The sequence below is a fragment of the Neurospora hispaniola genome, assembly GCF_033458365.1.
Source record: "Neurospora hispaniola strain FGSC 10403 chromosome Unknown B0T23scaffold_7, whole genome shotgun sequence".
NCBI lineage: Eukaryota > Fungi > Ascomycota > Sordariomycetes > Sordariales > Sordariaceae > Neurospora > Neurospora hispaniola.
This window is the reverse complement of record NW_026944412.1, coordinates 1,460,292-1,486,088: the sequence shown is the minus strand read 5'-3', so window position 1 is coordinate 1,486,088 and position 25,797 is coordinate 1,460,292. Positions and strand designations below refer to the sequence as shown.

The 25,797-nt window shown below is 50.1% G+C and overlaps 7 protein-coding genes across 7 annotated transcripts; 4 read left to right on the top strand and 3 right to left on the bottom strand.

Moving 5' to 3' along the window:
* The first annotated feature begins 423 nt into the window (after window positions 1-423).
* On the top strand, window positions 424-3,866 carry B0T23DRAFT_213981 (Lon protease C-terminal proteolytic domain-containing protein). Its single transcript, XM_062833610.1, has 3 exons — window positions 424-3,247; window positions 3,473-3,642; window positions 3,748-3,866. The coding sequence occupies exons 1-3, from the start codon at window positions 692-694 to the stop codon at window positions 3,833-3,835; spliced, it is 2,814 nt and encodes a 937-aa protein (XP_062689896.1). The 5' UTR covers window positions 424-691; the 3' UTR covers window positions 3,836-3,866.
* A 4,175-nt stretch (window positions 3,867-8,041) lies between these two features.
* On the top strand, window positions 8,042-9,256 carry B0T23DRAFT_386609 (uncharacterized protein). The gene is made up of 2 exons (XM_062837630.1): window positions 8,042-8,628; window positions 8,732-9,256. Exons 1-2 carry the CDS (start codon window positions 8,492-8,494, stop codon window positions 8,811-8,813), a joined length of 219 nt encoding a protein of 72 aa, XP_062689895.1. The 5' UTR covers window positions 8,042-8,491; the 3' UTR covers window positions 8,814-9,256.
* A 7,120-nt stretch (window positions 9,257-16,376) lies between these two features.
* B0T23DRAFT_213900 (uncharacterized protein) lies at window positions 16,377-17,488 on the top strand. The gene has a single exon (XM_062833608.1). It carries the CDS (start codon window positions 16,631-16,633, stop codon window positions 17,366-17,368), a length of 738 nt encoding a protein of 245 aa, XP_062689894.1. The 5' UTR covers window positions 16,377-16,630; the 3' UTR covers window positions 17,369-17,488.
* Window positions 17,489-20,258, top strand: B0T23DRAFT_213901 (uncharacterized protein). Its single transcript, XM_062833609.1, has 3 exons — window positions 17,489-18,212; window positions 18,280-18,287; window positions 18,673-20,258. Exons 1-3 carry the CDS (start codon window positions 17,608-17,610, stop codon window positions 19,878-19,880), a joined length of 1,821 nt encoding a protein of 606 aa, XP_062689893.1. The 5' UTR covers window positions 17,489-17,607; the 3' UTR covers window positions 19,881-20,258.
* Window positions 20,259-22,723: 2,465 nt separating this feature from the next.
* B0T23DRAFT_446697 (uncharacterized protein) lies at window positions 22,724-23,962 on the bottom strand (the record flags this gene model as incomplete). The annotated part of the gene is made up of 2 exons (XM_062840974.1): window positions 22,724-23,499; window positions 23,932-23,962. 2 exons carry the CDS (start codon window positions 23,960-23,962, stop codon window positions 22,778-22,780), a joined length of 753 nt encoding a protein of 250 aa, XP_062689892.1. The 3' UTR covers window positions 22,724-22,777.
* On the bottom strand, window positions 23,882-24,342 carry B0T23DRAFT_213860 (uncharacterized protein). The gene has a single exon (XM_062833607.1). It carries the CDS (start codon window positions 24,238-24,240, stop codon window positions 23,983-23,985), a length of 258 nt encoding a protein of 85 aa, XP_062689891.1. The 5' UTR covers window positions 24,241-24,342; the 3' UTR covers window positions 23,882-23,982.
* On the bottom strand, window positions 24,204-25,285 carry B0T23DRAFT_213854 (uncharacterized protein). The gene is made up of 2 exons (XM_062833606.1): window positions 25,066-25,285; window positions 24,204-25,007 (listed from the first exon to the last, which is right to left on the bottom strand). Exons 1-2 carry the CDS (start codon window positions 25,170-25,172, stop codon window positions 24,446-24,448), a joined length of 669 nt encoding a protein of 222 aa, XP_062689890.1. The 5' UTR covers window positions 25,173-25,285; the 3' UTR covers window positions 24,204-24,445.
* Window positions 25,286-25,797: the final 512 nt, after the last annotated feature.

Genomic DNA, 25,797 nt, shown 5'->3' with positions numbered 1-25,797 from the left:
AGGCGGGGTCGAACGGTTTCCAGTGGATTCTGAGTTCTAAATGCGCTGAAATCTGGGGCTTTCCAGCACGAGAAAGCGGGACCTTCCAACACGTTGCCGCTGCCTCGGTTGATTGTGCCCCTGGGTTAATGGATCAAGGGTTGCCGATTCCATGACAGAGGCCCACTTGGAATGCGGACCTGGAGGTGACCCGACTTCCCGCCCGTCACCCCTCGCCGCCGTTTCACCCCATCATCCATTTCAGCCCGTGGCGCAATCAGATGTCAGTGAATCGAACTTTCTAACATCGCATCAAATCATAGACGCAGACTGTAGTTGAACCCTACGTCAACCAAGGCGCACTGCATAAACTTTCCACTGTTAAATAATATTCCTTTCCGTTGAGCCGAGAACGGCACCTCGATCATAACAACACAACACCACAAACCCGCCTCTACCTGTACTACCCGTCATCTCGTTTGCCGCATTTGGTGCTGGAATACACACATTGGAGTTCTTCGATTTTGTGTACACGAAGCATCGACCACGATAACATCAAACGTTACGAGTATCAGCACCCCGTACAACAAAGAAGCAAGCCGATAATCACACATACCGACTCCAAAGCCGTTCTACAAGACCGATCCTGGTTTCCCCAGATTCCCCGGATTTCTCGACATCAAATCAAACTCCACTATAAGCCGACGTCCCCATGGCTCACATGCGAGCACCGACGGTCACGATACCGCTTCTTCCCCTTCCCAAACAGACCGTTCTCCTCCCAGGCGTTGTCCAACGCGTCGCAGTTTCGTCTACCCGACCCGACATCGCCTCGTTACTCGCCGCCGTTTACGCGAAGGCGGCTTCCAAAACCCCCAATGGGCGTATCGATACGATTCCCATTGCCTGCGTGCCCCTGGCATCACCCTTGATCGGACCAGAGGGGCATCTTCTAATCGAGAACGGCGACGACAGAACCGAAACCACCGACCATGTTGATCCAGCAAAGGCTACCAAGGCTGATCTCTTCCCATATGGCGTTGCCGCTAAGATCACCGGCGTCGAGGGGCGCGGTACCGGCGAGTTCACCTTGCTGGTCGAGGGTGTGACACGGATTCACGTCGAAACGGTTATCTCGGACAAGGCTTATCTGGAAGGCAAGGTCTCCAGTTACGCCGATCCCGCTCTAATCACAGACGCCGCCCTCGAGGAGCTGTTCATGTCTCTCAAGCTTCTGTCCAGGCAATTTGTTACCATTCTCCGCCTGTCCTCACTTCTGCCACAGTCTTCTGGCACGCCTGGCCTGTCACCTCTGCTTGCTCGGCGCCTTGACTTCTACATCGCGAAGCAGAAGTATCCCGGTGCCCTCGCAGACTTTATGGCCAACATTGTCGAATCTTCATATGAGGAAAAGCTCGAGATCCTCACTTTAATCGACGTCAAGGAACGTGTGGCCAAGGTTATCGAGCTGCTTGACCGCCAGATAACAAACATCAAGAACAGCATGAGGGTCACCACCATCACAGCCACGACCTTGCCATTCCCGATGGACCCTGATGCGGCGAAACATGGAAAAATCAAGCCGCCTGTAAAGGCTCCGGGGCAAGGCGCAGGAATGCCGTTTTCACCACAGGGCGGCTTCATGGGACGAGGTGGAAATGCGGATGAAGATCAGGAGCCCAACGAGATTGAGGAGCTGCAGAAACGACTTGATGCCGCACGACTCAGCCCTGAAGCGGCCAAGGTCGCTGACCGGGAGATCAAGAGACTGAAAAAGATCCATCCCGCACAGGCTGAATATGCTGTGACTCGGACATATCTTGAAACTTTGGCAGAGATCCCCTGGACAACTACTACGGATGATCGCCTAGGTCCCGATACGCTGAACCGGGCAAGGAAGCAACTCGATGATGCTCACTATGGACTAGACAAGGTCAAGAAGCGCCTGCTCGAGTATCTAGCAGTCCTTCGCCTCAAGCAAGCCATCAACGATGACGTGGACAGCCAGATTAAACAGCTCGAACAGGAACTCGGGGTAGCATCCGAGAGCAGTAAAGAAGACGCTGCTCAATCTTCCCCTATCGACCTTGGTGTTGATGAAAAGGTCAAGGCCGGTGGAGCCAAGCTTGAGGCTTTGAAGAGCAGGCGCATGGTGGACAAGTCTCCCATCCTCCTCCTCGTCGGACCTCCAGGCGTTGGGAAGACGAGTCTTGCTCGATCAGTCGCCACTGCTTTGGGAAGGAAATTCCATAGAATTTCTCTTGGTGGTGTGAGAGACGAAGCAGAAATCCGCGGTCACAGACGTACCTATGTCGCCGCCATGCCAGGCCTTATTGTTCAGGGTTTGAAGAAAGTAGGAGTAGCGAACCCTGTCTTCCTCCTTGATGAGATTGATAAGGTTGGCGGCTCAAGCATTCACGGCGACCCTTCGGCGGCTATGCTCGAGGTTCTCGACCCTGAGCAGAACCATAACTTCACTGATCACTACGTAAACGTACCGATTGATCTCAGCAAGGTGCTGTTTATCGCCACAGCGAACAGTCTCGACACCATTCCGGCACCGTTGCTGGATCGAATGGAGACGATCTACATTCCGGGCTACACGACTCTCGAGAAGCGCCACATTGCGATGCAGCATCTGGTGCCCAAGCAACTCCGGGTCAACGGCCTTGACGAATCACAGGTTTCCTTCACCCCAGAGGTCGTGTCCAGAATCATCGAGTCGTACACGCGGGAGGCCGGCGTGCGCAACCTAGAACGGGAGATCTCGTCCGTTGCGCGTGGCAAAGCCGTCGAGTTCGCCGACGCCAAGGACTCGGGACACCCTGAGAACTACAACCCACAACTGACTGTGGATGACCTGGAGAAGTTTTTGGGCATTGAAAAGTTTGAAGAGGAAATCGCCGAGAAGACTAGCCGTCCAGGAATAGTGACTGGTCTGGTAGCGTACAGCTCGGGTGGAAATGGTAGTATTCTCTTCATCGAGGTGGCCGACATGCCAGGCAACGGTAGCGTCCAGCTGACGGGCAAACTGGGTGATGTGTTGAAAGAGAGTGTCGAGGTGGCCCTGACTTGGGTCAAGGCGCACGCATATGAGCTTGGACTCGCTCAGAGCCCAAGTGAGAACATTATGAAGGACAGGAGCATTCATGTGCATTGCCCCTCCGGTGCCGTTCCCAAAGATGGACCCAGCAGCGGCATCTCGCAGGCAATCGCTCTCATTTCCCTGTTTTCCGGCAAGGCTGTCCCACCAACAATGGCCATGACGGTAAGCATTTCCCAATCCCATCACTTTGGTCCCGTCACTTCTTTTTAGTTCCATTCCGTTTGTTTTGACGTTTCCTTTTCTTGGGACTCGAAACACAACGAAAGCAGGGCAAGGCAAAGCGGATCTTACGTCCGTTTGACTTTCCCAATATGGATAAGAGGACGAAATACCGTGCTTCCATATTATGTGTGCAAGGCTGACACGACGTTTGTTTCTGTATCACAGGGTGAGATTTCCCTCCGAGGACGGATCACGGCCGTCGGAGGCATCAAGGAGAAACTCATCGGAGCGCTCCGGGCGGGTGTCAAGACAGTCCTACTCCCGGCGCAGAACCGCAAGGACGCAAAGGACTTACCCCAGGAAGTCAAGGATGGATTGGAAATCATCCATGTCAGGTAGGTTGTTGTCTGATATCTGATACTCCTTCCCCAGAACCCTCACCTCAATGCTGGCTGTTTCAGGCACCTGATTTGCTAACCATACCCTTACCATAACCGTAGTCATATCTGGGAAGCCATTCGCTACGTTTGGCCGGACGGCCAGTGGCCTAGCGAGCACGATTATCCGAGCATCGAGAGTCGTCTTTGAATTGGGCTATCTCATCTTCCACCTCAGCCATCTGTGTGCGTTGTAGTCACGGAGTTATGATTTTAGTTTCGTTGCATAGCTGGTGCTGTGGTTGGTATTAGCGGCTTGCCGTTGATGCGTGTCGGTGCTCCAAGGTCACCGACGATATTCAGTGTAACCACTCCACTCCCTCTGTCATTCCCAGTTCTTTTCCACTCTGAAACGAAGAATGGACTCATGCAGTTTCGTCGATTTTTTCCCTTACGATCATTTGTTTAGCCAGCCGGTAGTGTAGTGTCTCGTCCTCATCATATATGGACAACAGCGAAGCATTTGATAGCAACAGAGTCAATTGTACCCATGCATTTGATGTTCACTTCCAAACCTAGGTAGGTCGACAGCTGTTTGGTCTCCCTCTGTTCACGTCGGGATGTATCTTATTTCTTTCTCCCATCTGCTAACCGTCTTTGCCCGCGCCTCTCATTCTGTATTCTCCCCCAACAATAACTCTCGCTAAACTTGCCCGAGTCTCCGGTGTCACTTTTGTCGCAGATAAAGTGCTGTCTGCAGTGCTGCTGTTGAAGCGCGATGTCCTATTACCTACTACCATTGCTCGGTAACTATCCGAGACAGCTGCGGTGGTTCCTTGCATCGGAACCAACAACGAAGATGTGTAGATGTGTGGATGTGTGCATATTTTACCGACCGGTTCCCAACTTCAGTGGAAGGGAACCATGTAAATGGGTGTATGTAGGTGCAATGCAAATATGTTCTGCATTATAAGTATGGCGGGTAGGCACAGCCGCGGGGCTTACGACGGTAGAGGTGGTGGGACGGGAGAGGGGAGGGGAGGGGGGGTATGAAGGGATTCCTGGGAGGAGTCGGCCAAGGCAAGCGTGCTTTGGTCTAATGTAGTGTAGAGGGGACGTAACAGTAATGCCTCTAGGTACCTAGGCAGGTAACCACACAAACCAGAGTAGGTAGGGTAGTAAGTAGATGGACAAATGCTGTGTAATGCCACATGACAGAATTGTGCGACCGTTGTACGGCAGATTCATGATGTGCAGAATGGGTAGGATTGTGTAGAAAACATATCTCGCATTGCTTCGTTGGGAGCATAGCGAGAAAGAGAGGGTTTCCCTGTCCGCCTGAAAAGGAACTAGATGTTGGTCGGCTTGGACCGACATGACTTTTGGTGCGTGGTAGGCCGGCTGATTCGGTGAAGCAAGGAGAGAGTGAGCTGACTTTGGACAATGGAAAGCTCAGCTAGACATGGGGTTTGCTTTGTGATTGTGGCACACCTGAAGAATGACATTCGACTTGCTGACAAGTTGACTCGGTAGACATGCCCCTAGATGGATGGTGGTCGGTCTAACCAGGAAGATGTAGATAGTTCATCAAAAAAGTTCTGTAAGGTCGCATATGGGCTCGTTCCCACCCTCTTCCTCATCGTCATGCATGCGGATGGGCTAGGCTTTTTTCTCTTCGTGTTTTTCTAGCCTGTGAAGAGGGAACCCCCAATTTTCTCTCACGATACTTGACCCGTGCCATAGACATGAATGAAAACTGGTGCTTCGATAGATTCCTACAAGCAACACATGGCCGACGGTACGTACATATTGCAAGTTGCCTATCTTTCAAGCTGTTTTCATATACACCATGGATGAAAGTCGGCTTAAGAGGCAAATGACCCTCGTAGAAATCAACTATTCCAGCTACTTCAATCTTTCAGAGCCAAGCTCGGTATAACAGGCTTGTCTGGCTCTTGTGTCCTCCGTGGTGTTCATGGGAAAGGTGCTACATCCTGCCACTTCTCGTGTTATTTGTTCACACCTAAATAAAAGAAGAAGAAGAAATTTCAGGCAAAAAGGAAAAGAGAAGCAAAAGTAACACCACACATGGCTCAAACGGCCAAGGTAAGCCCAAGGAAAGGAACGAAGGCAGTACGAGGAGAAGGGGCGACACCACTACCACTTACCGTACAACCCCGGGCGACGTGCCACATATGGACGGGACCTTATCGGTACTAGCAGGTACGTAGATGCTTTTGAGAAGTGGTAGGTACGGGCCCAAGGGGAGAAGAAGGAAGGAACGAAGATTGAAGTTGGAGTGGAAGTTCGTGAGTGAGGTACCAATCACGCTTGGTGGAGACCTATGGTCTAGAACGAAGGTAGGGAGGCTTGGATGCGTTTGGGGAATCGAACCAGGTTGAACACACACAAGTGTCTCAAGTGTGGCGGAGGCTTTTGTTGGATGAACAGAACAGTCTATATCTAGTAGGAGGTATATAGAAAACTTCACTGATACCTACATATTGAATGAGGATATGCTTCTGATCTAACTCAGCTGGCGTCTACCTGCCCCATGGTTATGTCCACGGATAGCTACATATAAATGGACGCTTTGACTCCCTTCCTCTGGGATCACCACGCCCTGAATATGGTGTTGCGTGACACTCGGTGGTCTGGTGTTGGTGCGTGTGGTAACATCTTTCTCTGTTGTTGATCCTTTGCTCTGGAGAAAGTCGTGGGTTCACACTTCAGAGAGTAAGAAGACTCCAGGATTACTTGTTGCTTCAGGTTGGGCATACACTTCCTGCTTCCTTACGCAGCTGTCTTTAGATCAATAATGCATTTCTTACCACTAGTGATCAAGGGCTCCCATGCTTTATGTATGATTGCTGTGATAAGACTTAGGGACACCGGGGATTTGTTTGGAGTTTGGCCTTGGTGTATTGTACTACATTCGGTCGTACGTAAGGAGGTATGCAGGGAGTGGCTGCTCAATCAGAAACTCTCGAATCAAAAGCGATATCAGTTCAACTGCTGGGTAGACTCATTCAAAAATTGGATACCTTTCCTGACGCAAATCTATAATGTAGTGCTGCAATGTGAACAGAGATAGAAGTCAGCGCAATTGTGACTTTATCGGAAGCCTTCCAATATTGGTTGAAGCGTGATGTGTGCTTGCTTACTTAGAGCCATTGAAAGTAAAAGTTTCTTTCATCATTGAAAGATTCAATTGGACCGCGCAATTGCTACTTCTACAATGATATGTCTGGGTCGAGTGCATATCATGAGTAATAGAATTGTGGAAAAATAAAGCAGAGTGGAGGATGTATTCGTTTTAAAAATTCGGTTATCACAGATACCTCGAGGATTGATGTGCTCTTTCCTTAGGCCGAGGAAACTTTCGCGCGTTCTGGAGTTACTTGAACTGAGTAGCTCTTTTCCTTACTCATGATGGACATGACGGGGGCTTTGACATTGTTCTGGGCAGGCAGAAGGAAACTAATTTAACATGGTCCAAAGGGCTTTGATTCAGTCACAGTTGGCATATGGGATTGGAATTGACTGATTGATAGCTGATGTCTAATCGCTCGAAACTTGTCACCAAACCTCTCGAATCTCGAGGCCGAGTACGCCCTGGAGCAAGCCAGACCGCACACGGCTTGTCATTGAAACGCTGTTGAAAGCTGCAGCAGCCTGTATAATTTTTGACGTCAGAACGAAGTTTGAGCCATTGAAATGCTGAGGAGAGTCCGATTAATTTGTTCCAATGTAGAAAGCAGCGCAAGCAAAAACACCCCTGATTCGGCTATCTCCACTGGCGTTTCCCTCAGCATTTGACTCCTATCTTCCCAAGGCAATGCTGTGATGTTCGTCTCGTACGCTACGGGTCCAAGCTGTTGTGCTTTCTCGCTTCAGCATTTCATTGTTCACAGCTTCATGCGCGAGTTGCTCGCTGTCATCACTTTTGTGGAATTATGCAACTGATAAGCCTCATGGGGCTACTACCAGATGAAGATCATTTCCTTGAGATCATGGGCTACCCCAGATGTCCACGAGGAGATGTCTTATACAGACGTGCAAAAATACAGTTCTGTCCCTTCTAACTGTGCTCACTTCAGCTGACGAAAACGTGTGAGATTACCATAAGCCGCCCATGATCATGGCACGGACACCAATAACCGGAAACAAGTGGCCAGATGTTGTGTTGCTTCCCTCTTGACCGTAATCCGAAGCCTAGGCCACTCGCGGGGGAATGATGTTCGGAGCTGCACTCGGAAACGCCATTGTCACAAACACAATTTCCAACATTCTATTCAGGGAAACTTTCGAACCACACAGAAACATTCATGGGCCTGGAAGGGTGTGAGCATCAAAACAATCGGTCAATTTGAATTTACTTATGCCGCCGTCATCCACCCGTCTAAAAGTTCCGTCACCGAAGAATTCCAGAACAATCCCGAAGTTATCAGCCTCAATGCTGACATGATTTGCCCAAAGTTTTATCCAAAAACATCATTTTGTCCCCAGGAAATTGGCTTGCCCTTGCAAAAAAAGAAGAAGAAGAAAAAAAGAAAAAAAAAGACCTTTGGACATAGTGTAGGCGGGCAGCAAGTCCTAGAGTCAAGTCGCAAAGAATCACATCACGAAGTTGTTGCTTGGCCGTGAGGCCTGGCTTGAATTCTTCAAAGATGATCTGCAGAAAGAACGTAATGCGGGATTATAGGTACACTTGGAATGGCAAAGAGAAACATACACACTGGAAAACTTGGAGCAGGGCCATGACCGGGACCGGCAAGGCAACTTTCGCCTTTGACCAAGGACATCAAGTCTCAGTAAGCTTCTATCGACAATTGGGGCTTAGAGGTAACTGTTGGAATTTCCAAGGATGCATAAAAAGTTGACCTCACCTGAACACCTCGTTTTGCTTCTTCTGTTCTCGTTGGCGCTCCTGAGCTGTGGGGATAGGGGCAAGTTGATAGTACACCCAACTTCCGCCGCAGAGGATATTGCTCGTGAAGAACCCTAGTGCAATGACGCAAATGATTTTTTGAGTTCCATGATCTCAGCAAGCTCAATGTCTCAGAAGAAGAGAAGCAATTGTCGGATAACGAACTGGGTTACATACTCTCAACTACACAAGCCACACGAGCCTGGTGGAAGTTTGGTCTACGGGAGCTCCGGACCTGGGTCATAATGTTTACACATGATGTAAGATACTGACTTGTCGCGTACCTTACCTACTACAGGTTCCAGGTCCCCAGTGGGAGAGCGAGCGATAGGCCACGAGAGGGGTGGATACAGGCAGGGCAGCTGTGGCCCTAGATCCTTAGTCTAGAGGTTCGTTCCATTGTCCTGCAGGAACGAAGAAAGTGGAAGATGAAGAGAGACAGAGGGCGTCATCACACGGTACACCTCTGTATGGGCATCACCTTGCTGTTGGTGATCATGGTCGGGTCGGTTCGGTTGCAGACGGCGGTAGTGTAGTGTAGTGTAGAGGTCGGCTCGTCCCTGACAAAAAAAGTGGCACTTTTATGGTCAGTACATGGGCGATGAGCACAACAAAAGGTGCCACCTTTTTTGTCAAGGACGAGGTCGGATATCTGCTCGCGTGGTGATGGTGGATCTGACAAGGATAGTCCCTGCCTTACCTGACCGTACAGGCCACAGCAGCCGTTTCCGTACCTACGGTACTCGGTGCTTGAAATACAATCATAAAGTAATGCATGTTTATGCATGGTCCGGCCCGGTTCTTCCACCGATCCCAAGTGGATTTGCACTTTTTCTCGTTGAGAGACGGGCGGCATGTCGTTGTTCTCTTTCTCCTCAATCGATTGTGTAGTTCGTCATCATGTGTCTCACTTCCACCTTGAAATGATCAACTGTGCATGAAGTAATGCATGATTGGCATGCCCTAAAGTCTAAAGGGTGATCATTGGGCTGGACCATTCAGAGAAGAGGGTGTCCTGGGTGTTGATCCTACTGGATGTATGCTGATTGGACCCCAACATATCGTCCGAGAAAAAAATAAAAAGAATATCTCTGGTTTATACAGTGACGCCATCGTACCTGACGATAGTTTGCCGAGAAGTCTCCCAAATTCCGGTAGTGCACAACTGCATTGTTGTGAACCACCCACCCACCTTTGATGCTAACAGAAGACATTGCCCAACACACGGACACCTTGACCCAGGTTAGCATTATCGTTCGAGATACATGTCTATCAAATCCATGGGACGATAAACGCTACTTGGCGTTTTCGTGCAATTTATTGCCAATGCCAGATGCGGGTCAGTCCAATGTGATTGTATCATTTCTAGTGCATCTAGACCTCGCCTATCAAGAGTGGCAACCAGAAGGTAATTACACTTTGGCGAACGCCTCATGTAGGTAGGGAGTTTAGTAAATGATCATCGTTGTTGTTTCCTTGCCATGAAGTCACGGAGGGAAGCGCCGCCGTAACTCACAACTAATCCACTAGTCACGTACTGACATCCGCGGGTAGTCCACAAAGGAGGGAGACATGGAACTCGGAGTTTCTTGTGACGACCAGGACGGGAAGGGAATTCATAGTGGAGCCATCTAATAAAGATCCATCATGAAAGCGTGATGTGCAAAATCTCCGAATGTCTCCGTAGAATGTGTTTGTGGCCTTGTGGTGAAGTGGTGTACCTGCCTGTCAATCTCCGTCGTCTTCCTTTTTTTCCGGATCCATCGATTGTCTGCAAGGTGAAAGGTTGGTCGGGGGGAGCCCAGCAAGCGTTAGTGCCAGGCTTGCCAGGTTGGGAATACCCTATGCCCATCTTGTGCAATGAGGTCTGTGCCCAGCGCCCTATTAGTGTGAAAAGATGATCGAGGTACCTGGATTCCCAGACCGCATATCCCATGGTTGGGGTTCATGACCGTAGATGTAATCTGTAACCTATAAGATCAACCTCCAGGGGTAACTACCGATGCCCAGTGCAGTCCACTATTCTACCTAGTGTACTATGCAGTAGGTACATATGCGGAGGACTGCATGTTGCGCCCATGTTGCAGGGCACTGCGCAGCCTGAGGTCGTAACTTTGGGGGGGGTGGGGCAAGGTCCAAGCCCAATCTTGCCGATCTCTGGACAAGAAGGAGCTTGAACATCTCATGAGCGCCAGGCTCGAGCCAGGGACAGCGTAACCGCTCCATTCAACAGGGGCATGTGGTCGAATTTGGGGAGGGATAATGAAATTGGATCCCCCAAAGCTCCCGCCGTTTCTCGAGGTCAAGGTGTCACATCCATTATAATGTTCCTTTCTTCCCTACCCTTACCCTCTCTCGCTTCTGTTTCCCCATTGAGGTAAATGGCGATTGTCGCTGATGATGTTGTGTTTTTTTTTCTTCCTCTTTTTTCCATGACTCACAGAGGCTTGAGAGAGCTCACCTAGAGCTTGGTACCCCTGAATCTAGTGGCTCGTAAGCTCGCCAACAAGCTGGGTATCTCCCCATCATCTTCCGGGCAATGGAGATGTTTTGAGAAGTTGCGGGACTTAAGTGGCCCGGCCTCGAGCCGGTGGAAGTGATGGCGCCGGAGCGGTGCGCTGATGGAAGAGCACAGACCTGGTTCGTTTCTTTTTTCTAGTGGAACGCCACGAAAATCTTGGGAATGAAGTGGACGAACACCGTGACAAGCGGTTCGGACGTCGATAAGCATGACAATTCCATTTTTCACCGATAGAGATAGACACGGGCCTGTTTTAGTGAGCTGATAACTACAAAAACTTCCGTCCGCCTTGTTACTTGCTCTCCCAATTCTTCTTCGCCTAAGGTAAGAGACCAACGCAGATTACTTCTTGTCGGTGTCCTTCGCTGTCATCCCGGGCGTCATCAGGTCACTCAGACTAGAAATACTGGGCTGGGCTATGGCTTTGTGACTAGTTCTCAGCCCTCTTCTTGGTTTTGCTTTTTATCAGATATCAGAACGGCAACTCAAGATATGGCAGGACTGACAGCGGGCGCCAAGTCAAAGTATTACGCACAATAGATTGTCAAGTGATAAAACTTCGCATTGGAGATTCCATCGCCAACACCCACTTCACTGACATGCCCGCACCAGGACCCTGGAGGCCGTCGGCTCCGGTTTTAATCACAATATGTCGAGACGTTGGTGGGTCAAACAACGGCCAAATGTCTCAACAGGATGCAAGTCGAAATGGCTTCATTTCATGGAGCCAAGCCGGGAAGAGGAGAGCCAGACCGGAAGAGATTTTGGGCCAAGGTTCAAATCAATTGTCATGGCAAACTATCATAGCACTCTCCCCCAACGATGCCCGTTGCCATGTACAAACACTAGCCAATGGGATATTAGCGGCTTCCAATGGCCCGGGATTGATGATGGAGCCTGGTCAGATGGCTACATTTGCAATGGCCTTTCTTACCGTATCTTACAGGGCCATTGAATTTACAGGCATGACAAGCTAACAACGGTCATTGTTTCTTGTACCTGGATGGCAATCTTGATAACCATAAGAGGTACTTTTCAGTCGCCTCCCTTGAGCAGTCCGGAAGATCAACTTGACCGCGTTTCAGTAACCAATGATCCATGTTGATAGTGGTTTAGCCATGTCATAAAGGTCAAAATTCTTCATTTAGAGTGCCTTTTGATGATACTCCAATGACGGCCCTCGTTTGGAATGAAACTGTCAGATCGCCATGACCTGTTACGCGATGTGACGTTTCCAGAGACCAAGCGCTCAAAATTCTTTACATGCCTGCTTGTGTAGGCCAGTGACGAAGAAATCGGATTCAACACGAGACTCAGATAGGAAGGTGTGCGAGTAACTTCATCACAGTAGATCAGTATGGCAGCCCAGCCGCCGATCCTTAGGTCAGTTGCGTCGCCCTTGATTTCGGCAAAGACGTATGTCTACCGCTAGGACTGCGTAGTGGCGCTGGGTTCGGATTGTTGGAAGTTAGACGGAGACGGATAGCTATATTTCAAAGGCCATCTCCAGATGAGCCATATCGTCGAATCAAAAAGTGACGATATAGGATATGGGTGAGTGTGTCAAGAAGGGAAGCGTGACATGCCGCAATGGTGATTACGTCCAAGCAATTTCCCCAGAGTCAGCATCGCCGCTGATCAGTGCGGGATCACCGGTTAGTATACGGGTGATAGAAGACACTCGTGGTGCTGGAAGAGCATGAGGGACTCAAACCAATAGGCGCCGTTGAGTAGACCAAATTAATTAGTGTACCTGCGAGCGAACCCTCAAGGCGGGACCGGGGGAGGATGATGCTTCTTGGATGACATTGGCGGATGCAATCATCAGAGCCGATCGAGGTAGATGAAGTGCATCGCTTGGTCTGCGGCCCATGTCTGCGGCCATTTTGTAACCGTTCGTTTCGTAGCGGGCCGCAGCGAGTCTGCAACAAGCGTGGACCGTGCTGCATCTAGGTATGTATACTATGTATTTCTGACTGGGAGGAGAGAAGGAAAGCTTGTAGTTCATTCCCGGTTCATGGATCGTCGGGATTAGTGAAGGATTATGCATAGCCGAGTCAATCACCGTCTTTCTATGGCAAGTACCATGCCTCTGAATATACAATCTAACCCTGGTATGTTTGTTAGTTTGGTACAAAAAAACGCCCATCTCCACTTGAGAGCCCCGGAAAGTGAGGAAGTATTCGATTTTCAAATAGATAGGCACTGAAAGGGGACTCTTTCTTTTATATTTTTCAAGTTTGAAGGCCTTCAAGGAGACGGATGGAGGCATAAACAGAGGCTTTTGTGGCGTATTACATCCTGGTCATTGTTGGTCGCTCCAAACGAAAACTCTAAGGAAGCCAATAAGAGCTCTATATCTCCCCTGTTCAACCTATAGCCGAAGAACCAAACTAACAAACATACCAGTCTTATATTGTAACACTATTGAGGCATTGACGATGGAAAAAGGGGTTGTTAACAGGAGTGTGCTCAGTTGTTAGTAACATTGGGGATGATAGTAAGAAACTTGCACGCACGCCTCAGCGCTGGGCCCTTCATCCTTTTTCCCCGCCATTCCGGTACCACCATGAAGCGCTCGCTACCGTACCATGTACATGCTGTTACCTGCCTGCAGTGTACAACATTGTAAGACAAGACAAGGTGGATCTGCAACGGCCGAGCATTGTGCTGTTGATGCGCCGCTTCTCGGGTCCCTCTTTGTGATTTTGACTCCCAACTGTAAACAGGCCGTAGGTGATGCAATCCCGCTAGGCATGTGTTGATTTCACTAGCACGTTAATCGATGCACAGTATCACATCTTGTGCGCTCGGCCAGAACTCTCCGGGATATCGGGAAGAGGCAACAGCCCGGGAGGATCAAGTCTTTTCTGTTAGTGGTCAACCAGCAAGGTAAACGTAGTAAGACCGCCTCTATTGCCCAACCTGACCTGGCTGGGTTGGAAATCGTCCCGTAGTATGTGTGTAAGATAGGTATCTAGACGTCATTGAGTGTCGAAAGACCATGATGGCGGCATGTACCTAGGCTGATGGGGTTTCAAAGGAAAAATAATAGAGAAACCTAACCGAAAGAGGCAACAAGGGCCTGTGGTAACACATAACCACAGGGGTTCTACTCACGGTTAGGAACCTCACGGCTTCAAGTTGTAGTGTAGAGGTAGCCCCAGGTTGTGCCAGCGGGTAGAACAAGGGAAATTTTGGCACCACAACCATGACGATGCTTGGGCCGACTGGTATACGCAGTATGTAACCTAACGATGATAAGGTCCGTATCTTGTCTTGACCGGACCGTCTTACTTCCCTTTCGTAGATCCCAGAGAGGCGGCATCAGGGCCAACCCCCCCGCCTTCATTGGCCTCCCGTCTTGCCAACGCCTTGTCGCCATTGAAGGCTGCGTCAGAATGAACAAATATCTTTTGCCTAGGGAGCTTTAGTGGAGGGATGGACGAAAAAAAAAATAAAAAAAATCCGTGACTCGGAAACTATCTTACCTCCAGTACAGGGGTCTAGATTCCGGTAAGTGGTACACTGCTGGGCGCCTGCCAGTGATCTGCGATGCGCCGATTCAGATGAAGGACACAAGGTTTGGGGTGGAGGACATGGAGAATTCCCAGTTTGGTCCGGAAGCTCGCATCTCATTTTGGGGCATGGCTGTAACCAAGGTAGAAAAGGTAAAGATGACTCGGATCGATCTAGGTTACTCGACAACGGCCACTTTAGGACAATGAGTGTTTGGAGGGAAGGAAATCATGGAGTTCCTTGCCTTCTTGGCAATCCTGGGCTCCAGGTTCCTGCCCCGCTGCTTAGTGTTCCGTCCCGCTATGGAAGCAACCATGGGGCACAGACTGGAGCCATATACCTTACACCAGATACTGGTATGTATCAGCACTTTTTAATTTGCGAATCCTCTGCCTGGTCGAGACCATTGTCGAATTTCGGCTGAAGCCAGTGCTTGAGCTTCGGGGAATAAAAGTAAAGGCGCTACATACCTTCAGATCAACACCATGAAATATCGGACGATTGGGGCAGCCAGGCATCTCAACTGTACCTCTAACTAAGTAGACAAAAGTCGTGAGCTGAGGTTGGATTGTTGTCGAAAGTTGTGGCTTGCTGCTGCTGCACCTTCTCCGGCACACCTGCCCCTGACAGCCGGTTTCCTTCCGTTCTGGGACAGGCTTGATCAATGACAGCGCCTTGACGCGGGTTGTGACGCACAAACTGGGAAGGCACAGAACATATGGTTTAGCTTTGGAGCCGGAAAGAGCAAACAAACGGCGGAGGTTACCTCTCCAGTACGGAAGGAGACGCGCCCGGGTTGTGAAAGTGGAAAGAAGCGCACTGGGCTGGCCATGTTACTATGTCTGACGAAGCTTGTTCTCCAGACAGCGAGTTGCCTCAGCCCATCATCTTCTTCAGCCACGGACATTCATTCAGTAGTCACGAGGTTCCAAATTGGCAAGCAGTCAGGGTCCGATGCTCTTCTCGGCCCGTTTGCAGACCCTCGACATCTCGACCCTTACCGGACACGGAATATTGTGAAGATCAAGATCAAACCCCCCATCTCACACATCTTGCCGTCGACAGCGGAGGGATCGGCCATCCTCGACATCATTTTACAGCCCTCGTCGCATCCTTGCTCGTTGTTCTCAGCGACCCGCTGTGCAGTAAGTGCAGTGCATGCACAAATTCCGCAACTGGGTCGATTCGGTTGACTACATCAACATGGGGACCCAATATGGCTGCGGTATACCTACACCTCCACCACCAGATAGCGCCCTGGTAGATTGACAAGGTAAGGTATACCTAGTAGCCAACCGGGGTGGCTCGTGGGTGCTTGCTGGACCATTGCAACCGTACACAGCCAGGGCCGCATGCACTGGACAACCGCCATCTTGCATGGGGCGGATATACTTCCCGGGTGCTGACGACCGTATTGACTTCCCGGCGCTGGTCCTGATGGGATCGGCCGCCGACAGACACGCTGATACCTGAAAAAGCGGCGACGCGAGACATGCTTCTTCGCGCATTATTCCGTGTTCTGGTCATGGAACTTGTCTCGACTCTTGTTCCCCCAGGTTCTTGCTCCTCCACTTCCTTCTCCCCCAAGGCGGAGACGAAGCCGCCCAGTGCTGTCGTTCTGCGCTAGGACGGTTTCACTGCTCATGATGGCTGCCAGTCATGACAGTCTCAGGTTGACTGGGTGGGTAGGTCGACGTCGATATTAGCCGTGCGAGCGAGAGGACTAAACTTGACCGGAGCTGTCCACCAAGTACCAAGCGCATGGCAACAAGCCTCTAGTGTAGAATAGAGAGAGGTAGGAGTCTGCGAGCCAAGCAGTACCCAAACAGCACCACCATGGAGCACCACCCAGATGGGTTGCATCAAAACAAGTACCACAACCCTTTCCCTCTTCCCTGCTGCCGGGACTGGACCTGGGACTGGCGGCCACTGTTCTTGACACCCCGGGCCCAATCCATCATCATCCATCCACCAAATTCGCGTGTACCTTGGCCGTTTGGCTACCCTGCAACTTCAGAAAAGAAGTTGGGTATGGCATGGGAGAGACAAGGGCGGCTTGCTGGCGTTGCAGCCTCCCCTGCCTATTCTACCCTTCGATTTGCAACGACCCATTCACGGTTACTGGTCAGGGTACCTTGACCTATGGACGCCAATCCATCCATGGTCCATCTTGGCTCCATCTCAATTGCGCCGTTGCTAACAAGTTGCACAAAAACCACCTGGTGCCACTGACACCAGATCTTTGTCGACTGACTGCCCTGGCCGCCAACTACTTACGGGCGCGATATCCCAGCAACAAAAAGGCCGACCTTAAACAAGACCCAAAAACACAAAATCACGCCTTCCACCGGCTGTTAGTCTCAACTGGTTCGACCTCTATTCCTCTTGTCGTCCACGCCAGAGGCCCCAAGGAACGCGCCGTTTCGGTCTGCAGCCCCCCGACAACGACGAGTCAACGACCTCCTCGCATCCAACAACCCAACTCGCACGAAACACTGCATACAGTGCCACTGGCGCCCCGAAGATTCACTGAACCAGAATCATCTGCATCATCTTTGTCCAACCCAACGGCCTGGCAGTCTGTGCTTGTTGTCTTCACTGGCCGTATAGCTTGCCTCGTCGACGCTGATAAAGGCTTCAACAGGACAACAGCCTTGGCGTTCAAGCTCCAGAGGCCCAGGGCCTTCGCTATCACTCTATCAGCCATCTTATCCCGCAACCAGATATCTTTCTGTCCGGTTCACTCAGACCAGTCTTTCAAAACTTGCGTGTAGATTCGGGAAGCACTGGCACGGACAAGAAGCAACCGGAATCCCAAATACGACCCCTTGCGCCAAACACAAAACTGCGCATATTGCATTCGGGAATGTCCGCTGTCAACTTGGTACTTGGATTTTTTTTCGGTTCCTCGTCTAGTCCGTAAGGTCTTCGCTGATCGGATCCCGGTGCCGTCTTTGACGCAGAGACGGTCGGGATATCTAATCCCTTCTGTCACCTTGACACAAATCCCTCCATGCAACCTTTGAGTCAGAGGCCTGACGTCCTCCGCAACACACTCGGCAAACGCCGGGGAATTACCGACCTGGCTCAATTTGCTCTCGACCTCAACTGGGTCAGGGCAGACTCGAAGAGCACTGCTCGCTCGGAGAGCTACCCTTCTCCGCCCATGTCAGGGTCCCCACCGTTTCCCCCGAAAGCAAGCCAAGCGGCCGCCGAAAGACGTCAGAGCGTATATCAGGCGACAACTCGAGATGGCTATCGAGAGATTGCAGTCACCCACGGAGGTGAAGGACTTCAGTCTGGGGCCTTGACTCACACACGCCCATTTCTTCCAAATCCGCCACAAGGCATGTCGTACGAGTATCAGCGCGCAGAGCCATCGATGACAAGACCGCATCTCTACGATGCACCGCATGGTACAACAACCCTTCAGCCTTCTTTCCCGCCGATTGCTGGACCAGGCAGTGCAGGAGGTTCTTTGCCTGGCCCGCTGCCCCATTCCACGGCTCTGTATCATCCGGGGCATGATTCTCACCCGCAGACGTCACCCAAGCCTCAAAGGAAGACGAAAGGCCATGTGGCATCTGCATGCGTGCCTTGTAAAAGAGCCCACCTCAGGTTAGTTGGTCCGATACTACCGGAGATGATGAGGGTTTCCGGAGGTTGAGTGCTAATGACTTGATAGATGTGATGGTATGTGAGATTTTTCTTCTTCCCGAGAAACGACTTTCGAAGGAATGGCCCTCCGAATGGGTTACGTGAGTTGTGAAAACCCGCGATTATAATCAGTGAGACGGCTAGCTTGAAAAAGCTCGATCGCTTGCTAGCGCAGCGTTCCACGAGTTTGTGACGGATCAGAGCTTTGCCAGTGTTGGCGTCCCGGGACCTTGGGAGGGAGATGCAGCAGCGGGAATCCAGCGTGTCGATATTTCGACAAAAAAACAAAACTGTGTTCAAGCGAACCTCCCTTTCCTTTCCTTCGCCCAACTTCTCGATCAGGGCTGTGGGGCGCTTTAAATAAATAACAGATTGTTGGCTTGTACTTCACCCGTGTCAGGACTTCACTAACTGATTGCAGCACGGCGTCCATGTTCGAGGTGCTCCAGTAGCGGCAAAGATGACGCATGCATCGACGTTCAGCACAAGAAACGTGGCCGCCCACGGTTGCGAGATGATAGAGCGGATATAAAATACGACAGTGCAAGGTTTGGTGTTCCATCGGATGGGATGAGAAGGCCGTTGTCATCTCAATATCATTCTGGTTCTTCGTCAACCCTTACGTTCGACGACGCCCTTCGCCGAACACAGTCATTCCGCGTCCTCAAATCACAGCCGCCCGACTCCGCCGTGTCGCGATTCGCCGAAAGAGGCTCAACGCATGATTCGAACGTTTTCCTCGCGCCCTTGACTATGCCAACCAACCCTCCCGAGCCAGTGGCCTATTTGACAGTCGATCTTCAAGTTGGAAAAGCATCGAAGACATTCATGGATGCGATCGGAAGAGTGTCTGTTCATGGCCTCAGACTCGCTGATTTGGTTGTGGGGCATGATCGAGAGAAGGTAGCGTATATCCAGCGACAGATGGTGGACCAACAAAGGAGAAACGAACCAAACTATCTTCCACCTATTTTCGGAAAAGCAGAGGAAGAAAGGGTCATGGACATGTTGAGCTTCTCCTTGGAGGAAATCTCAAAATACCCGCTGGATAGACAAGATATCCTCACCTTTCTGGGACAAGATGGACTACCGCGGCAGCTGTTACTTCGGACTGCATTGTCCAAGCGAGACTCCATATACTATGTCGTTCTGCTGCTGATGAGCCCGGTGCGACCGTTTAATTATTCTGAGTCCTCACCTAGTATCAGGGAGACGACTCGGTCATACCAGCCATACACGCAACGGCCACCCGTCGCGACAGATCTTGGTCTCCGGCATTCGCGACCTGCCGACAACGAATATGGAGAAGGAGCACATGTGCCGGCCGCCCCACCGCCACCACGAAGTATGACGGGATTTGGGGCGAACGTGCCATCGGCATATATCTCGTCGCCACGCAGAACGGAATACTCCAATGCGATGCCGCCTTTTCAAATCCCAAGGAGCGAGTTGATTTCGCCAAGCCGACCTGATCCGTTGCCAGCGTTTCAGCTACCGCCGATACGCAATCACCAACCGAATGCTGTTCAACTGCAGGAGGTGCAATACCGAAACCGGGAGGAACGGGCGCGATTCGATATTGGCGGTTTGCTCGACCATCCCAATCCAGCTGAGCACGCCCGCCGATAGACGACGTGTAAGCTACGTTCTCATTGATGAGAACAGAGCTGGGCTGCGATAGGTGTAGGGTTTTATGATGATACCCTGATATATTGGGGATGGTACTTCTTCGGTCGTGTTTCAGAGTGTTTCTTGGAAAAAGAATTTAATTGGTTTTCTCTTGGTTTTGGGCATTTTCTTCTCGTTTGTGTTTCTTGTTTCTGTTTTCTCCCCCTCAGTATCCCATGTCAACGTGTGCCGCCTGCATCAAGACTATACCGATGTAAAGCTTGCACATGGTTCCTTGGTTGGGCTGTTTGTCGCTGAGTTTTCCAAGCATGTTGTCTCCTGCCGGTTGATGTTATCCTCGATACGTATTTCGTCTATGTTCTTCCTGCATTATCCTCTGATTTTGGGCTCGGCGAGGTCCTGGCGTTCGTTTTTGGCTTCCGGTTATACCCAAAGCTTCTGCGCGTTATGATTTGAAACCGATGTGGTTCGTGTACTGCAATTGGTGGCTTGACGGCTATTGCTGACGCTGTGCGGATATTTCCATCAATAACGGCGAGTCCGAAATTGATTCTTTCGCATCAGTTTGATGTTACGTCGTTGCATGGGGAGAAGTCCTATTTGATACTATGCGTGGATTGAAGAAAACGGAACCCGCTCGCTTTTTGCCATTCGAGGATGTTATAAGGCAACGGGGGCCGATGATCAAACCAGACACGAGGTTGCGCCGATTGACGGTTTGAGGTTCAGCGGTGCGGTGACTCAAGGTGGACGTCTCATTGTTCAGCCTGGACTGACCATTGCGTGATGTCCGCGTAATGACACCATGATAGGAGGAAAAAAAAAAAAAAAAAAAAAAAAGGCACTGAGATAGGTAGGTGAAAGTCAACCGACGTTAGATTAAAGTTTCGGGGTCGAAGGAGCAAGGGCTGCGGCAAGCGTGATTCGGGCAAACTGGCCAGAGAGCAAACAACAGGAACAGCCCAACAAAGAAACCTAAACGTCCTTCGGATGTTCAAGCAACGAAGCTTGCTTCGGGAGCCGCAGCAACACAAAAAAGTACACAGACGCATGCCACGCACACGGTCATGTTACCTAGGAGGTGGCTCCTACAGTACCGCCCGAAGACAATACCGTTTCAGTTTCACGGACTTTGACCATGGCATATGCCCGTTCTTCTTCTTCCGAAACACAAGCCACCAAGCTCTGAACATTCGCATTAATATGCATCAAAGGGCACACGGGAACGGTCTCTTATTTCAGTTTGCATTTGACCTATTTGAATTGACTAATATAAGCTAAGGTGACTATTCGGCTCATTCCTCTCGCCAACGACGTTCAATATTATCTACACTGATAAAACGACAACTTTGTACACAATTACAATAGGTGGCAGTAGAAACTACCCTTAATTCAGAACTCCCATCTTGATGCGCAGTATGGATCGATGGTCAGGAATACATGCACGCTGACGGCGCGCAATTACACAGTAAACTAGGTAATCCGTACAGGCTCCAGGATGTCAAGAGCCAACTGCTATCTGGCGGGTGTCTGTTAGCACGCTATCATAATCTCACACCACTTTTTACAGAAGCCCAATAGTTACCTAACTCCCTCCGCATAGGCATGGAAATTGGTGTCAGTACCTATTTCCACATATAACATTAGGTTATTCCAACATTCACCGATCTGTACGTACTACACTTGGGTAGGTATCTCGCCGCAGCGAGGCCAAGTCTACACCCTGTTGCATAGGATTGCACCCGCTGCGAACATCCCTCATTCATTGGTTTGTCCAACGGCCCCGGAAGCACGGCAACCTAATTAATCTCGGAGAAAATCCCACCTTTCGGGAATCTTTCTTTCTCTCTCTCTCACTCTCTCACACACACCCACATACACACCTCTTACGCTACTTTAAGGGTCCGGTAGGGTTAGGTGAGATAAGCCTCGTCAGGTCAGTGGAAGGCGGGATAAGGCGGGGTAGTGTACATTACTGTACTCAACTTGAGACACCACATCCCCCTGGTGCTTGTGCCTATTCAGATCAGTTGGCATCACCGTCAACAAAAGATGTAGTATAGTTATGAAAGTGAAAGCCCAGGCAGTACGGTGGTTTTTTTTTTTTGGTTTTTTTTTTTTTCTTCGAGTGCAGAGTCTGGGATTGGATCGTTAAGTAGCAAATTGGTACATCGATAGCTGATATGGTTTGGTTCAGAGAGTGCCACCTCTGGTCAATAGCAGCTTGCCAGATAGCTACGTATCTTGTAACGAAGATGACTTTGATGGCAGAAAATGGGTTCATTGCGGCATACCTTAATATTGATTTGACGATGAGGATAAGGCGTGCCGGCCCAGCTGATTCGAGGTACTTCTGGGAAGAAAATATCCGCATCTTGTGTACGTAACGGTATGGCTTCACCAAATGCCCCTAGCAGTCAGTCCACCTTGATCGTTTCATGACATGCTGCGCAGCGGATATAGATTTGGGAAATCACGATTTTGTATGTATTTCTCGTATTTCTCGATTGCCCTCTTCCCTGCTGTCCCTTTCTCTCTGAAGTCCCTGCTTTCTTATCACGTAACTCATACTTTCCTTCGTCCTAATTTCTTTTCCTTCCTCTGCGCCAACCAACCCATTGCCACTTGGAACTCCTATATTCGTCTGCCTTTCTACAATATACCTGTACTCTCTGCGCCGCCATCATTCACCTTACATAGTTTGATCTGGACACAAAAAAAAAAGGGGTACATACACCATTGCCCCTTGGTATAGGACTGCTATGTTGATGAACTTCGGTTTCGTTGATTGAGGAACGAGGCGAAACCTCAGGCACTGGGTTCGCGGCCTGGATTCTGATTGATTGTTTCCCTGCGACTTTAGCTCTTTTCTGCTTGTAGTCGCTGTAAAATAACTATTAATGTCTCCCTATAATCGCCGACAGTTCCTGGATGCTGCAGGCAAGAGATATATATCGCACGGAAACGCCCGTCTGCTCTGATGAGATCCCTGGATACATCATGGCGTCAGTCGCGCGAACTTCATCGGGAATACGAGGACTCGGATGTAAGGATCCAGGACCAGGTGATGCTGAAGGCGGTAAACCATGGTGGAAACCGTCTCTGTGGCCACTACAATTTCCATTGTCAGCGCCCTTCCCTTTGTCGTTGTGGTTGTGGTGGTTGTTGTTGTTGTCGTCCTCATTTTCATCGCAATTGCCGTTGCGGTTGCGGATTAACAAATCCCTGACCTCCTCATGGCGCGTGATGACTTCTCGTCGGATGTTTCGAGACATACTGTTGATCATGCCGAGCATTATGTGGAGTTGGACCTTGATGTCCTCGAGGGTAGCGTGGATCTTGAGCTTGCTGATTTGGAGCTGGGACTGAAACTGGTATTGGATCCCTCCGTTAAAGTCAAGGAGGAAGGGGCAGCTACCTGTTGATAAAGCTCGGAAGAGGGCGAGGGCAAAGATGAGGGGTCCTGCTGAACTTGTGTTTGCTGCTGCGTCTGCTGCGCGGCCGAGATATCGATTGGACCCCTTTCGACCAGCTACTGCCGTTGTTGTAGCTGTTCCTCCGCCTTCTGCGTGATCGAGACATCGATGCACCCCCACTCGACCAGCTGCGGTACCGACGCCTTGAGGATTTTGAAGTTGATCGAATTCTTCGAGTGTCTTTCCTCAGGAGCATGCGAGTATGCTCAAGAAAATCTGCGGCGGTCATGCGGACGTAGAGAAGAGGATAGTAATTCACATCTGTCTGGTGGGTGCCGGTAGATGTAGAGTTAGTACCTGTATTCACTCTCGACAGCCGCTCCTAAAGGTTGTCGCGAAGAGAGGTCAGCTCTCGAGGGCAATCGTAACATCTCTGCTCGTTGTCTTAATCACACTTGCTGCAGCATTTGAGTCTTCTTGACAAGGTTGATGGTGTCGCTGTCATTCATCAGCACCCTGGCGCTGTGTATTTTTTTTTTTTTTTTTTTTTTTTTTTTTTTTTTTTGGCAGTATCGGATGTGCATTGGAAGCATGGGGGTCGGCGGGGTGAAGGCCTTCTCCGATATGCCCTAGACCATGGATGAAGGAGTAAACTTGGTCGTCCATGGTGACCGCTTATTATGTGCTTAACGTGGCGTGCTAGGTGGGTGACATGAGTGCTCGCGGAAGCTATTCAGTTTATATATCCCAGCTATTCGGCCTGATATCTCAAGTCGGAAGATCTCCTGCTGACCTAGCAGGTCCCTGTTTGGAGCCAGTTGCGTGCTGGCTCGTTTTCTGTAGGGGGAAAAAATTAATAATATGCGGGAGAGAGGGGTTGATGGTTTGCGGAGTAACACGTTAAGCATAACAACAAGGAGCAATTTGATAAATTGACGGAACATCAGAGCCCTCTTGGTACCATGATCTCAGGTGTACGCAATGAGAAATGTCTTGTCAGGACGCCTTGTTGACTGTTTGTTTGGTTCGTAAGGCCTAGGCCAAGTTGAACTTGCATGAGCAGAGGAAAAAAAGAAACACAAGATCATCAACCAGAAGTTACATCAATGCTGTTGGTCACTGCAGAGAATCATCAAGCAGGCGGCTTTCTCAGGTGCCTTGCTCTGATTTTGTTTCCGCATGCTCATGCTGTTCAGGCAGTGCGGTTGTTTGTCTGCGTTGTTGCCGACTGGTCTGTCTTTTCGTGGACGACCTAATCGGTAGAACGACTCTGGTATGCCCTTCTATAGTCGGTATTGTGGTCTCAGCACGAGTGAAAGCTGCCGGATCGCCGTGCTCATTGATCTCTTTTTGTCTGGTAGGTAAGGATTCAATGGCTGCTTTACTGCCAGTGGGTGCCATCTGTTCTAATTCTTCGATAAGCCTGTCTCTTTTTGCTAGGGGTTCGGTGTCTGTGAGCGCCCCATCATGTGGACGTTTAAGGCTGTGGCGGACGGGTACTGAAGCAGTGGTGACGAGATGGGTATCGTAGGAATGGATAAGATCTCTCAGTAGGTCATCACGAAGTGGTGGCTCGCTGCTATGCGATGAAATAGATGGTGATGGCGGGCCCGTCCGAGATAATCTCTCTTTGACAGGATCGACAGTTATCCGTGTTGGATCTCGTACAGAGGGGGTCAACGGTCGTTTTGTTCCTGATAGGCTCTGTGTTCTGCTAAATGGTCAGAAACGAAACCTAGCCAGAGGGATAATGAAGTCAGCATACGCACCTGGGACTTCCATTCTCAGCATGAACTTGAACAGAGGAGCCTGCATCACTCGGAGTGGATCCCAGAGAAAACGACCAAGCAGATTCCGGTGATTGTTTCTCAACCATCTTTAGGTATGAAGTTTGATATTGAGTTTACTTTGTGTATGACTTGTCGAAGATGAAATGAATTGGTGATGCTGATGGCGTCGACATGACAAAGGCAGGAAATAGCTGCTATATCCCTCCCCACCGAGTTTGGCAAGATATTCACCTCCGCGCTGAGAAGAGCCCTCCGGAAGCCTCGAAAAGGATGGGGCGGGAGCGTGGCTTCCAGCCCTTGAGCAGGGGTCCCGATGAAGCCAGAGCGAAAGAGGGTGGCATGCAAGACACTGTACCTCGTTGATATCAGGAATAAAAGTGACGGGGGGAACTCGAGAAGGCCAGAAAAGAGAAAGAGATACAATCATAGGCTAGACATGATATTTTCCTGCGAATCTGGGGCGCAAAGTAATGTGTTTGTCACTTGACAAAATCAGTGACATCAGTCCCAATGGAAGCCTGGCTTTGGAGTCTTCCGAACCCCGGCCGCAGAGGCAGATCCGGCACAGAATGAGATATTCCATGATCGGAGAAGATGATGGAGAAGTTGTGGCTCAGTCGAGCTGACTTGAGGTCAGACAGGCACCAGATAAGTAGAGAAAAATGTGGATGTTCCATCAATTTGCAAGGTGTCGTGCTTTGTAAACGAAGG